This window comes from Dermacentor variabilis, chromosome 4, assembly GCF_050947875.1.
Source record: "Dermacentor variabilis isolate Ectoservices chromosome 4, ASM5094787v1, whole genome shotgun sequence".
NCBI classification, from domain to species: Eukaryota; Metazoa; Arthropoda; class Arachnida; order Ixodida; family Ixodidae; genus Dermacentor; species Dermacentor variabilis.
In genome coordinates this window covers 721,185-734,139 of record NC_134571.1, presented here as the reverse complement: position 1 = coordinate 734,139, position 12,955 = coordinate 721,185, and the positions used below count along the sequence as shown (strand labels likewise).

Below are 12,955 nucleotides of genomic sequence, written 5' to 3'. Positions count from 1 at the left end.
TTCGCTTACAACACGGCGGTGCAAGAAACAACACAGATCACGCCGTTCAAGCTGGTTTATGGCAGGAGCCCGACGACGAAGCTCGACGCCATGCTGCCGCACGTCACTGACGAGGAGAACCTTGACGTCGCTACCTATCTCCAACGCGCCGAAGAAGCTCGACAGCTCGCCCGCCTGCGAATAAAGAACCAGCAGAGGACCGACAGCCGACACTACAACCTCCGACGACGCTTCGTCGAGTACCAACCCGGTGACCGTGTTTGGGTTTGGATCCCTATACGCCGACGAGGACTGAGCGAGAAGCTTTTGCGTCACTATTTCGGACCGTACAAGGTCATCCGACGTATTGGCGCACTGGACTATGAGGTTGTGTCAGACGGCATTTCGCTATCACAACGGTGCCGCTCACGACCTGAAATAGTCCACGTTGTGCGACTCAAGCCGTACTACCAGCGTTAATGAACTTTGTGGCTTCGCGTAACTGACCTTTGGACTTTCTTTCTTTTCGTTGTTTTGTTACTTATGTTTAATAAGTGTCCTTTTGTGTTTCGCTCTCTTATATTTATAGCATCGGGACGATGCTTTTTAAAAGCGGGGGTATTGACACGTGTACTTATCTGTATTGGGCAACCACATTTCGCCGCCTAACAAATGTAATCTGTGGGTTCCTCTCACACCCGTACTCTTGGGACAAAGGAACGACAGTACACAGTATGCAAACAATCACAAGGGCATTTATTGCACCTTTCATAGATCAGTGCCTGCTAGCCGAGTTGCTATTCACAACACATGCCGATGGGCGCGCGACAAATCTAGAAGTCTGACTCACCGCGACCGGAAGCGAGCGAATATGTTCGCCCCACGCTGGATCCCAAGGCCTGGTCGTTCGCGTGTATGGTCACGCGAATCGTGGCGCGTTCGAGGGCGGCCACGCGAGGCGGTCTCGCAGAAGCATGGGTCGGCGCGCACGCGGGAGACGTCCCCGCCGCGCGCCGACCGGGCAAGAGGGTCGCTGCACGTGCGGCACGATCGTCCCGCTTCCTGTCTCGAACCCAACAACCTGAGCGCCTTGTCTCCCGACGCCCGAGTAACCCCGCAGCGGCGCGACGCTCGCGCCATCTCTCGCACCGCGCTTGTACCACCCGACCGCCGCGGGCGCCAGGCCACGCGGGGGGCGAAGCCGCCCTGCAGGAGACGAGCCATGCGGGAAAACTAGATCTCAGGGGAGGCGTGAGAGTCACGCATCCCCACATCCCCCCAACCTTAAATCACTACATATTCCGGCGAGACATGTGACACGGTCTAACATCAAACTGTGCTTCGCAAACAAGGTAGAACATTAAACAGTGGTCGCGCCGAAGAAATGTCCGCACGCTGTCCATAACATGCGAGCCGACATTGTCCTTGGGTGCACCGCTGGCGTCCGCCGGTCACAGCGGCAGCTTTGCAGACTCGACGGCACGATGCCAGGCCAGGACTCCGGAGACGACGACGCAGTAGTCGGTACGAACAAGCGTCGCTCGCGCCGCCGCGCCCTGCTGGGAAGAGCCGCCGTAGCTGTCGGTGACCGCCGGCTCTTTTGTCCGCCACCGAGGGTTGTGAGCTGGATGCAGGAGGCCGCCGAAGTCGCCGCGCCGAACTGGCCACAGCATCACCATCGCCCGGGGCGGCTCGATCGTAGTCCGGGGCAGCAGCAGACGATGTGCAGGTGACGGCAAACCAGGGGTGACTCCAATCACGCTGCGTAAACTCAACACACTCGGCAAACACTAAAGTAGTGCAAGGGAGAGGAATTATGCATGCGCATCGCCCACGTGGTACGATGTTCAACTCGGCTAGAAAAAGATCGGGCAGCTACTCAGATGCTAAGTTCACGTGAACGAAGCTCGCTTTCTTGAGTCGAACGAGTAATTTCAGTTCGTGCGAGGCTAAATAGAATGAGGGAAGCGAATTGCAACACCTCAACGCCACGGTCCACCAGGTTGTGTCCCTCCACGTGCGACAGGCAGCTTCGTAAAGCCTTAGGCCTAAAGCGTCGCTACCCTGACAACAACCGGCATCCAAAAACAACACCCAAAATGGGCGCAAAACAGGCAGCCGCGAGGAGACGTTAGCTCTGTGAGGTGGTCCTACTCCGCTCGGTGCACAAAGCATCCGAGTTGACGGCGCCCACCGTCCCAGACGGTGTCGGAGCGCCCGGTGCCAGGCCGCAATACCAGTCAGCCCGTAGTGGCACCCGTGGCCCGCGGCCACCCGGCTCCCAGAGCCGCGACTTCATCCGAGTCAAAGAGATAGAAGAAGCTATTTACCTAAGAAATTCGGATCACCCACGAGGCTTCCGTACTCACTCGCTTCAGGCTTGCCACTGCTCTGCGGGCGCTCAGCCTCGCTCTCCCAGGATGCATACCACGTGGCTCTCGTACCGACGAATGCCATTAAGAAAAAACACTTGCGAAAAGGCTTAGCATGTTGACATGTTCAAACACACTACAGCCACCATCACCTCGCTCAAGAAAGCACGCCGCCGACGCTAGCGATCAAAATTCACGCTAGGCCTACGCTTCGGTTCAAACAAAGGTCTCGAACGAAGCAAACTGTTAAAACTATCGTCCGATGCCCCAAGAGTCCCACGTTGGGCAGCCAGATGTGGGTTCCTCTCACACCCGTACTCTTGGGACAAAGGAACGACAGTACACAGTATGCAAACAATCACAAGGGCATTTATTGCACCTTTCATAGATCAGTGCCTGCTAGCCGAGTTGCTATTCACAACACATGCCGATGGGCGCGCGACAAATCTAGAAGTCTGACTCACCGCGACCGGAAGCGAGCGAATATGTTCGCCCCACGCTGGATCCCAAGGCCTGGTCGTTCGCGTGTATGGTCACGCGAATCGTGGCGCGTTCGAGGGCGGCCACGCGAGGCGGTCTCGCAGAAGCATGGGTCGGCGCGCACGCGGGAGACGTCCCCGCCGCGCGCCGACCGGGCAAGAGGGTCGCTGCACGTGCGGCACGATCGTCCCGCTTCCTGTCTCGAACCCAACAACCTGAGCGCCTTGTCTCCCGACGCCCGAGTAACCCCGCAGCGGCGCGACGCTCGCGCCATCTCTCGCACCGCGCTTGTACCACCCGACCGCCGCGGGCGCCAGGCCACGCGGGGGGCGAAGCCGCCCTGCAGGAGACGAGCCATGCGGGAAAACTAGATCTCAGGGGAGGCGTGAGAGTCACGCATCCCCACAAATCGCACAGCGTGGGACGCGCCTGCATGTATCCGAAGTTTCTGGAAAGTTATCGATGCTTCTATCCGCTGTCTGTTATCGCCGAACCTTATGTTATCTGATTTCATCACCTGGGTGTAGAACTTCGTGGAAGGCACGCGGGTCCGAACGATTAGTCTGGAACATTCGACGACTGCTCTATAAAAGCCGACGCACTTGACCCGCTGATCAGACTTTCGACGATCGCCGACCGCGTTCGCCGCTATTGTTGTGCTATAAGTGTAGTCTCTTTTGTGGGCACAGGTTCGCCCAATAAAAGTTAGTTTTGTGTTTAACAGTATTGCTACTGTGTTCTTTGACGTCACGACCACGTGACAGTATTCACCCTTGATAGGGCAATTTGGCTTCCTGTGCTGCCTGTGATCAGCTGTTTGTCGGGCATCGCCAAAGGTCCTTCATTAGCATGGGCACGCCTGTCTTGGGCAAGCCTGTCCTTCATTAGCTTGGGCACCACTGTGCTTCTTACAGTGTATCAGTATTTGCACAACAACTGACACGGTCCTGTGGCTTGTAAGGTTTCATATTCAAAGCTGTAGCAGTTGGCAGAGGTGGGCAAATGCCCTTATTTTTGGTTTTCCTCCCTCACTCTAGTGCCGCAGGTACCGTCCTCACTTCACGCTCACATTGAAAAATTTGACCGCCCTCCTTCCACCTTTGTCCTCACCCATAAAAAAAGTTAAGTAGAACCCTTAAAAATAGAAAATTGAGGACGACGCAACGAGCTATGGAAAGAAGAATGATAGGTGTAACGTTAAGGGATAAGAAAAGAGCTGATTGGGTGAGGGAACAAACGCGAGTTTCTGATATCTTAGTTGAAATCAAGAAAAAGAAATGGGCATGGGCTGGACATGTAATGAGGAGGGAAGATAACTGATGGTCATTAAGGGTTACAGAGTGGATTCCAAGGGAAGGGAAAAGTAGCAGAGGGCGGCAGAAAGTTAGGTGGGCGGATGAGATTAAGAAGTTTGCAGGGACAACATGGCCACAATTAGTACATGACCGGGGTAGTTGGAGAAGTATGGGAGAGGCCTTTGCCCTGCAGTGGGCGTAATCAGGCTGCTGCTGATGATGATGATAAAAAAATTATCCGCCCTTCCTAAACCTCACCCTCAGCACAAGAAGGTCTTCACAGCATGTATGCTGTCACTGCTTTCAGCCAGCAGTGTTCTTACAGTGGTCTTGAGTTGTCAATGTTCGTCTCATTTTCTAAAGAGAGCCTTTGCTCTTCAGGTGTGCTTCACGTTTGAATGCCCTGACTGGGAGAAGGTGGATGACAAGATGGGCTTCATCATGACCGAGTGTGGCGTGGAAGGAGCGAGCTTGAAGCTGGTGGGCCATGGTGGGCCACACAGCACCAACCTCGAGGCCCTGTACTCTGAAGGAGAGCCATCCTGTGATGCTTTGCTCCTACTTGAGATCAAGACGGTCTGGTTCAACTTTGCCGCCCCTCCACGCACCACCAATGCACACCGCACCGACTTCACCAGGTACACAAGGCAGTGTTTGGCCTCATAAAACAAAAGTTATAGAGCTTCTGCTCGGCTTACTACTGAAAGCTTTACTTCTGCTCGTCATAAGGGCTGCTCTCAGTTACCTGTGGCATGTAAACTCAGTGAGACAGCTTGCAGTGCAATCAGAATGGTTGGCTTACACGCTGCACCACTAGATCTGCATCTGAAATGCACTTTAAAAAAAATTAATATGAAAAGCAGGACAGCACAACACAAATAACAAGGAAGGTGAAAAGACATATTCCAAACACATCTGGAGCTTTTTATTAGAAACAGTAACAGATATATAGAACAGAGAAAAATCGGGCTACATGACAGTGCTGCTGAGGCACTGTCATGTGGCTCTGTCACGTTTCTACACTTTTATGGGACACTGTCATGTTTCTGCACTATGAATGGCCCGAAAATCCGACTCCAAGTGATTAGTTTTTAAATGGTCACAAGCAACAGTTCAAGCCAATGCACGTGTGTACGGTGAGGACACAAGTGCTAGTGCTAGTTCTTTTTTTTTTCTTTGACATTTGTCATGTCAGTTATCTAAAATGGATTGTGTCAGAGTCAATTGAATCTTCGGGTCATTTTTATTAGTAGAAAGCCTAACAGTGTTAGAAATTGGGCTAGTTGGTATTCCATGATATAACTTCGTAGTGCAGAAGAGTGAGACAGAGGGCCCTTCGGTCTCGTTTCGTGTTTTGAAGTTACACCACAGGAGGAGGCCCTTCAATAAAGCCAGAATTCATCAGAAAAACAGCAACATGAACACAAAGTTAGTTACTCAATAAACAGGGAAGTCATCAAGGTGTAGAAGATTACTGATCACTGGTTTTGGTAACACAACTGCTTTCTTATACATTTTATTCCCCAGATATGCATTTCATTCTTTTTTGTGGTCTTTTACCACGTGTGCTTGTGTTGGAGTTTTGACAGCTTCCAGTTTTATTCAATGGTTGCCTTGTTCTGATAAAAATGGCTTCAAAGTTGCACTCACTATGCACACTTTGATTCGTCCTCAGTGACTGCCATGGCCAGTTGTAAAAAGAAAATTGAACCATCAATGCATGCACATTGGTTTAAAATGTTGCTCTTGACTCACTCGATGATAAACTCTGTTGTGCTTTGTGTGTGTGTCCAGTCGTCTGTCTTGTCTTTTATGCTGTTTCCTGTAAAGGCATAGTGTTTTAGTTAGGTCATTGTATGCCAATTTATCCACTTTTTCTTGAATTCTAGCAAAAGTTCTAATACAAAAACTAATAGCCTATGAGGTTATTGACACTAATACAGTCTATTATGTCTATTAGTGTATTAGTCTAATAGCTCTATTGGTGTATTGGCCTATTAGTCTGATAGGTCTATTTGTGTATTAGTCTAATAGGTATATCGGCATATTAGTCTAATAGGTCTATTGATGTGAATGAAAAGGTTGCGATGCACCAGTTACAGAACGAAAAACAGGCACAATTGCTAGAAGCATCTTTAGCACATCAAATATTTTTACAGATTTCTCTTTTGAGATATTCATCAGGTCAGCACTCTTGATTGCCAGAGCTTTTACTCCACCACTTCGACCAGAGAACGTCCTTTTGAGGAGGTTAAAAATACTTGGGCAGAAACATGCACACATATAGAAACACTTAAAAGCAGGGGTGCTAGTTCTACCACTAAATGTTTAAGCTGGCAATATTTGTTTCTAAATTGGAATAATATGGCCCTATAATTTCCAAACTAAATTTAGGACAAAGTGCAATATGCTCAGTTCGACACGTTTATCATAATGAAAAATGACGTCACCTGATACGACAGAACAATTAGACAGCACAAAAAATTAACCTAAGATGTTCTGTGTGTTACATCAAAACTGTAGGCAGATAAGGAACAACTCTAGACAGAAATCTTGTGCAGCATTGTCGGAAACAGGCATGTCATTGCTGCTATGCGCACAACAGTCGGCCCAATGACACTGTACTGAAGTGCATCCACCTTTGGGATAAAAAAAAAGAAACAACTTTATACTATACTATAGAAGCATAAATAAGTACAATAATTACCTCCAAATGGTAGAATCGGCGCCGGGGAAAACACATCACATCGATGCACGCAGATAGATCCACAAAGCCACGAAGCAAAAGGGTAAAAACAGTTGCCTTCCATTGTTTTGAAGTCACACAACGCCCATATTCAAATATACTACTGCAGGAATAAGATTGCGCAGATGCCAACGCCTTGGGTTCCTTAAAAACACATAGTTAATTCACTAAAAATCACGCACGCCTCGCCTTGACATGGCTACAGTACACTGCAACATGGCAGCCGCCAATGCACACGTGCTGCGCGCAACTGCAGCTGACTACGGTCGCACTTTTGTGATCTTCCCGCCCGCCGTGTTCCCTTCTCTGCCATACTGCTCTTTGATGTCAATAAATATTACCGCCTTTTATATGCGGTATTAAGTTATCAATTTAGGTTAGAAGTTTTACACTACTTTATGCACACTTCAACAGAAGATACGGAACTAATGAAACTTCAGTGGCAAACAAATATGGTTGCTGCGATTACACCATCATTCGTAAACTTACCGGGCATCGTAAACTTACCGGGCATAGAGCGTGTGTGCCGTGAGTATAGCGAGAGACCACAACTTTTCACAAATTTTATCACTCGTTGATTAACCCTGCCGTTCTCACTCCGGCTCATCGACTATCACTTAGCATAAGTCACCAAAAAGCCATTCATCCCTCACATGCCCATACTACTGCGCATATGATTAATTTTTTGTCCAAATGACAAAAGATTGGAACAAGTTACCTGTAGATGCTGTAAACAATACCGACCCTCATAAATTTAAAGCGGTTCTGGCTGACATTATTAAACAGCGTTATGCATTGCTCTCTCTCTCCAGGTTGCATTGCATGAGTCTATTAAGAACATGCCTCACATATTCTGTCAGTATAAGAATGCAAAGCTGACTAATCCAGCTTCGCCAGATGTTCTATATGAGGCTAGAGCTCATGATTTTAATGACTATTTTTATTCGGTTTTTACAGCTGATAATGGTACTGCGAAAATAAATCCTTCCTTTTACAATCAGGATAATCGATTGCTAGGCACGCCTACTTTATTGGAGGCAGGTATCCTTTCGCTCCTATTAGGTATCAATGAAAAGAAAAGTAGCAGTCCAGACTCAATTCCCAACAGCTTTCTGAAACGGTACACGGAGCCAGTCAGCAAATATCTTTATCTCATATATTCCAAATCTTTGAAAGATGCTTGCCTTCCTGCTGAATGGAAAATTGCTAAAATTACTCTTATACTCAAATCAGGTAATGCAGCCTCTCATTCTAATTACCGGCCTATTTCTATCACTTGCACTTGCACTTGCAGCAAAAGTCTAGAACACATTGTATTAAAATTTTTAGTAAGTTTTATTGAGTCAAACAATATCCTGCACATGAATCAGCATGGCTTTAGTTCTGGATTATCCACTGTTACACAGCTTGTCGAAACACTGCATGACCTGGCCCTCGGCATTAATAAGTGCATTCAAACTGACGCCATTTTTCTGGATTTCTCTAAGGCTTTTGACCACGTCTCGCACACTAAACAACTCCTTAAACTTAATTAAATATTAGGTGATGGCCCAATTTACCAATGGATTAATAATTACTTAACAGACCGCTACCAATTTGTACAGTACGGAGCTCACTCTTCTGACCTTGCTCCAGTGTTATCAGGCATTCCCCAGGGATCCGTATTAGCTCCAGTTTTGTTTTTAATATTTATAAATGACATAACTAACTATGCTGGCGTGAAACTCAGGCTCTTTGCTGATGACTGCATGCTCTATAATGAAGTACGACACCACGATGACCAGGTGAAATCAAATAACGCCTTAAATAAAATAGCTCAGTGGTGTGCAGATTGGCAAATGACAATAAACATTGATAAAACCGTGTTCATATCCATTACAAATAAAACATCTAAGCTTGATTTTCCATACCATTTTAACAATGTGCCATTTCGAAGTGTAAACCAGTATAAATAACCTAGGTCTCACAGTATCATCTAATCTCAGCTGGACAATGACAGTGTGTCAACTGTCAAATAAAGCTTTAAACAAACAGTTCTTCATTAAACGGGCCCTGTCATATTCTACACACGAAACAAAGCTTCTCGCATGCGTCACTTTTGTGCGCCCAGTCTTAGAATATGCCAATACTGTATGGTTCCCTCACACTGCGAACAATATCGCAATTTTGGAAAGGATGCAGCGGAAAGTGGTGCATTTTATCTTTAACAGATACGGACGCCTTGACTCACCCACTGCTCATTTACAGCATGCTCGTCTAGCTACCCTTGAAAGTCATGCAAATCTTTTTCGCCTCAAATTTATATACCAACTATTGCATAGATTATTCCGTATAAACCCTGACTCTTACTTGAAATTTTATGATACTAGACCGACCAGAAGAAGGCATGCATGGGAACTTGTAGAATATCTGTTTATTAATAATACGTTTCGCTATTCTTTCTTCCCACGGTCAATTCGTGAAGTTAATACACTGGATATAGTCGCGAAGCAGCAGCCAACACTAGCCAAATTTATGGAATTAATTGAGCATGCTGTATTAGCCTAAAAGTTGTCAATATAAGTAATTAAATTGCTTTCGCCATGTGATCCATCCTGATTCAGTTTGTGATAGGAAAGCACTTGCCTACACTTTTTGTTCTGTGCATTTTGTATTTGAATGATGCTTTCTACTCTGTATTTTTTTTTCTCTAGTTTCCCTGCTGGTTGATGTACATTAGCTTCGTTGTGTGTATTATTATGTATGAATGTACTACTGCTATTCTTGTATAGTCTCCAGTCATTATGTGCTTTATTTTTTTATAGAATGTTTTAGTAGGGTTCATTGATGTGAATTGTTGCTCGCCCCTGTAATAATCCCCATGGGGGATTGATAGTATTCTATAAATAAATAGAAAATAAATAAATAAGACACTGCATTGAAATCCTTATACGTATACATCAATAAACTAGCATTTTTTTTTAATTTGGTAAATATTATACATTTCTACATTTATTTATTTTACTGTTAAATGTGTTGTATTTACTACTTGTTTATATTTGTTATTCATAGTTATTTTGTATTCTTGTATTTAGTGTTTCTTTCCTGTTATTGAATTTTTATGTATGGTTAACCATTCCTCATGTAAAACCCCACAACACGGGTATCTTGAGGTATATAAATAAATAAATAAATAAATATGTAAATATGTAAATACAATGCACGCTAACGATTGTGTCTGCTAAGTATTACACTGCTAAGCACCACGAAAAGAGCTGAAATTTCAAACCGAATGCCATTTGCCGTTCTCCTCACAGGCGCCGTGCTTGCTTCAAGCCAGAGGGTGACATATACCATATTTACTTGATTCTAATGCACCCTTGATTGTAATGTGCACCCGTTTTTCGTGACAAAAAAAAAAGGAAAGAAAGAACTGCCCTAGATTGTAACACACACCCGTTTGCCGTGACCCAAAGAAAGAAAAGTCCTTTACAGTGCCGCACACCTCATTCTTTCATACAGAAATACAACTTTCTCTCATTTGGAAAAAACAAAGATTTACACCCAATGCACTAAAGTTGCGATAAATAAAAAAAGTCACAGTTTCGCGCGGAATGCAAAGCCTCGATTATGACAGCAAATTAGTATACAGCTACACGAAAAGTAAGGATAGTAGTTTTATCGGCCGTATAAACTGTTGAACATTTGATTACTAACTAAATTAACAAGCATGGTGTCACGCGCAAACAAGCATGAGTACATCTCACCCAATGACCGCAGAAACATTTTAAACACTGTAGTGACGAAGTGTGGTAGCAGGAGCGAGGGAATTCACTTTTGTGCGGCCTCTCGTTTCGATGAGAACTAAGCGATGAGAACACAGTGCGGTGCACCTAGGTGCGTAGACTCTTGTCTCTGCTGCAGACCACTTTCAAGATAGGGGCCGCGCGACCACGCGGTACATAGCAGCCACCGGTGTGGAATGCTGCTCCTGTTTGTGCCAGTCCCACACACAAGTTTTGGGAACTCCGAACGCCTGTGATGCGATCCGATTTCCATCCGTCCCTGCACACGTGATTGCTTTCCTTTAATTGCAGCATTGTGATGAACTCTATATGTCATTGCAGTCCGCACTTCCATGCTGATAGAGCAAACGCAGAAAATGGGAAGACGGACGGTGCACTAACCTAAGCCAAAGGAAGCGTTGCCAATGCGCATTTACTGCAGCACATGGAGAAACCTATGGCAGCTAGGCTCGAAGCCTGTATGAGGTGGTCATTTTGAAATGCTGATGGGGATATGGTAATGCAGATTTAGTGTCATACTCGATTCTAATGCGCATGCAATTTTTGGACTCGTTTTATCGGAGGAAAAAAGTGCATGTTAGATTCGAATAAATACGGTATGTGCTAGTGCGCCTGCATACATGTGTTTGCCCTGTGGTGTCGCTCATAGTGACACGCGACTTCAAGAATTATTCTTCATTACAGAGGCAACATCTGTTATTTGTATGATCTGTTGGTTCAATCGACGAATTAATCTTTAGAAAAGTAATTAAACACACAAACCGAATGTCTGCATGTTTAATGTTTTAGTTCGCATGGCAGCAAGAGAGCCGTACTTCTGTTTCATCTGCTTGTTCCCACATCATGCAGTCACGCACGCAGACACCAAAATTGTGTCATTTTCTACCGTGTTCCAGCCCGCGATCATGCTCTCTGATCCGCTTGTGTCTGCCTCAGTATTTGTGTAGCACTGACTTATACCACTTGTCAGGTCTCCTTGTGCACAGAGTGCAAAATCATGCACTGTGCGAAACAAGACAGTCCCAACAGCTCGCATTTGATGCCGTCAGCGGAAGTGTGCCGCACCTCAAAAAAAGCGAGGAGAAAAAAAAAATATGAAGGCGGGGCCCGTGACGTACGCAATCCTTGAGCTCCAGTATGGAAGAACGCAGGGAAGGAATTTCGCTTGTGAAGGCTAGACGGGGCAAGTGGAGAGAGTGTCTCTCTAGGAATTGTTTCTATCTCAACTATTAATGAACCAATTTGAAAATTTTTTTCCAGCAGAGTGCCTGCTAGAGGACACGTAATAACTTCTAGTGTATAACTGAAATTTGCTATGTGGCCTGGTGAGGGGCCCTTTAAACATGGTCAAATGTTACTCAGCACTCCACATGGCCCAAAATGAGCCCCTTGAGTTTTGCTTTCAGCTGTTCCAAGTCCACTTTCCACCAAATACCCAACCATATCATCACCATACCACAACTCGGAGAAGCATGTGACTATTTAACAAAATACAGGCTGGAGGCAAATGGAGGAGGGCAGTGCCATTCAGGCACCTGCACCACTGTCACCACATGGCCAGAACTTGCCCTCTTTTTATTGTAAATGCTAATGCTCCAACAAAATGCTGGACACTGCAGGTGACTTGAGTAAATGTCACACTATCTAGAGAGCAAACTCCAGACAGTGATGCCTTTGTACTCGCACCCAGTCTACTAGTGAAGGAAAGATACAACATGAAACACGCAGAAAGTGAAGCTGTGATGGCCATTGTAGCTGCAGCACTTGCCTCTCAACTGTGGCTGTAGCAGTGCACTATAGACAGTTTGTCAGTGTTGCCATTACATTCATTATGTCACTAGATTTTACGACTTTTGGTCTGTTTAGTGACAACTCTTTCTTTATTTAGTAACCGGCGACATTTTAAACAATGATAGAACAATTGGCGATATTTTAGGGACTTCAAAGTTAAGAAAGTTGCTTTCAGTGCATATATGTGGTGTTGAAACCCAACAGGTTGGACTGGCATCTTCTGAGCACAATGACCCCATCCATAAATGCCTGGCTCAAGCCATGTGACCGGCTCCTGGTGGCTTTGCGCAAAGCTCAGCAGACAGAACAGCAGCGTCTTTGTGCAGTGCTTGCCTGGCTCATGGCGGAGGCGATGGATGCACAGGGGGGACATCTGCCACCTAGGGTCAGTGCTTAATAAGACTGAGGACCAAAAGAATGCAGCAACTGTTCAATTGATTTCCTTTTCCAGGGAAAACAACTTTACGGAAAGCTGACACCTCTTGCTCGAGCACTTCAGGTAAGGTT

General features: G+C 46.0%; 1 protein-coding gene across 5 annotated transcripts in view; it reads left to right on the top strand.

Moving 5' to 3' along the window:
- Nucleotides 1-12,955, top strand: part of tweek (transmembrane protein KIAA1109 homolog tweek) — a 703,556-nt gene that overhangs the window by 333,920 nt on the left and 356,681 nt on the right. For all 5 annotated transcript variants that reach the window (XM_075687924.1, XM_075687922.1, XM_075687923.1 and 2 more), the window contains exons 27-29: nt 4,508-4,764; nt 12,653-12,833; nt 12,900-12,947. In XM_075687924.1, coding sequence (XP_075544039.1) covers nt 4,508-4,764; nt 12,653-12,833; nt 12,900-12,947 — 486 coding nt within the window. The remainder of the gene's footprint in view (nt 1-4,507; nt 4,765-12,652; nt 12,834-12,899; nt 12,948-12,955) is intronic.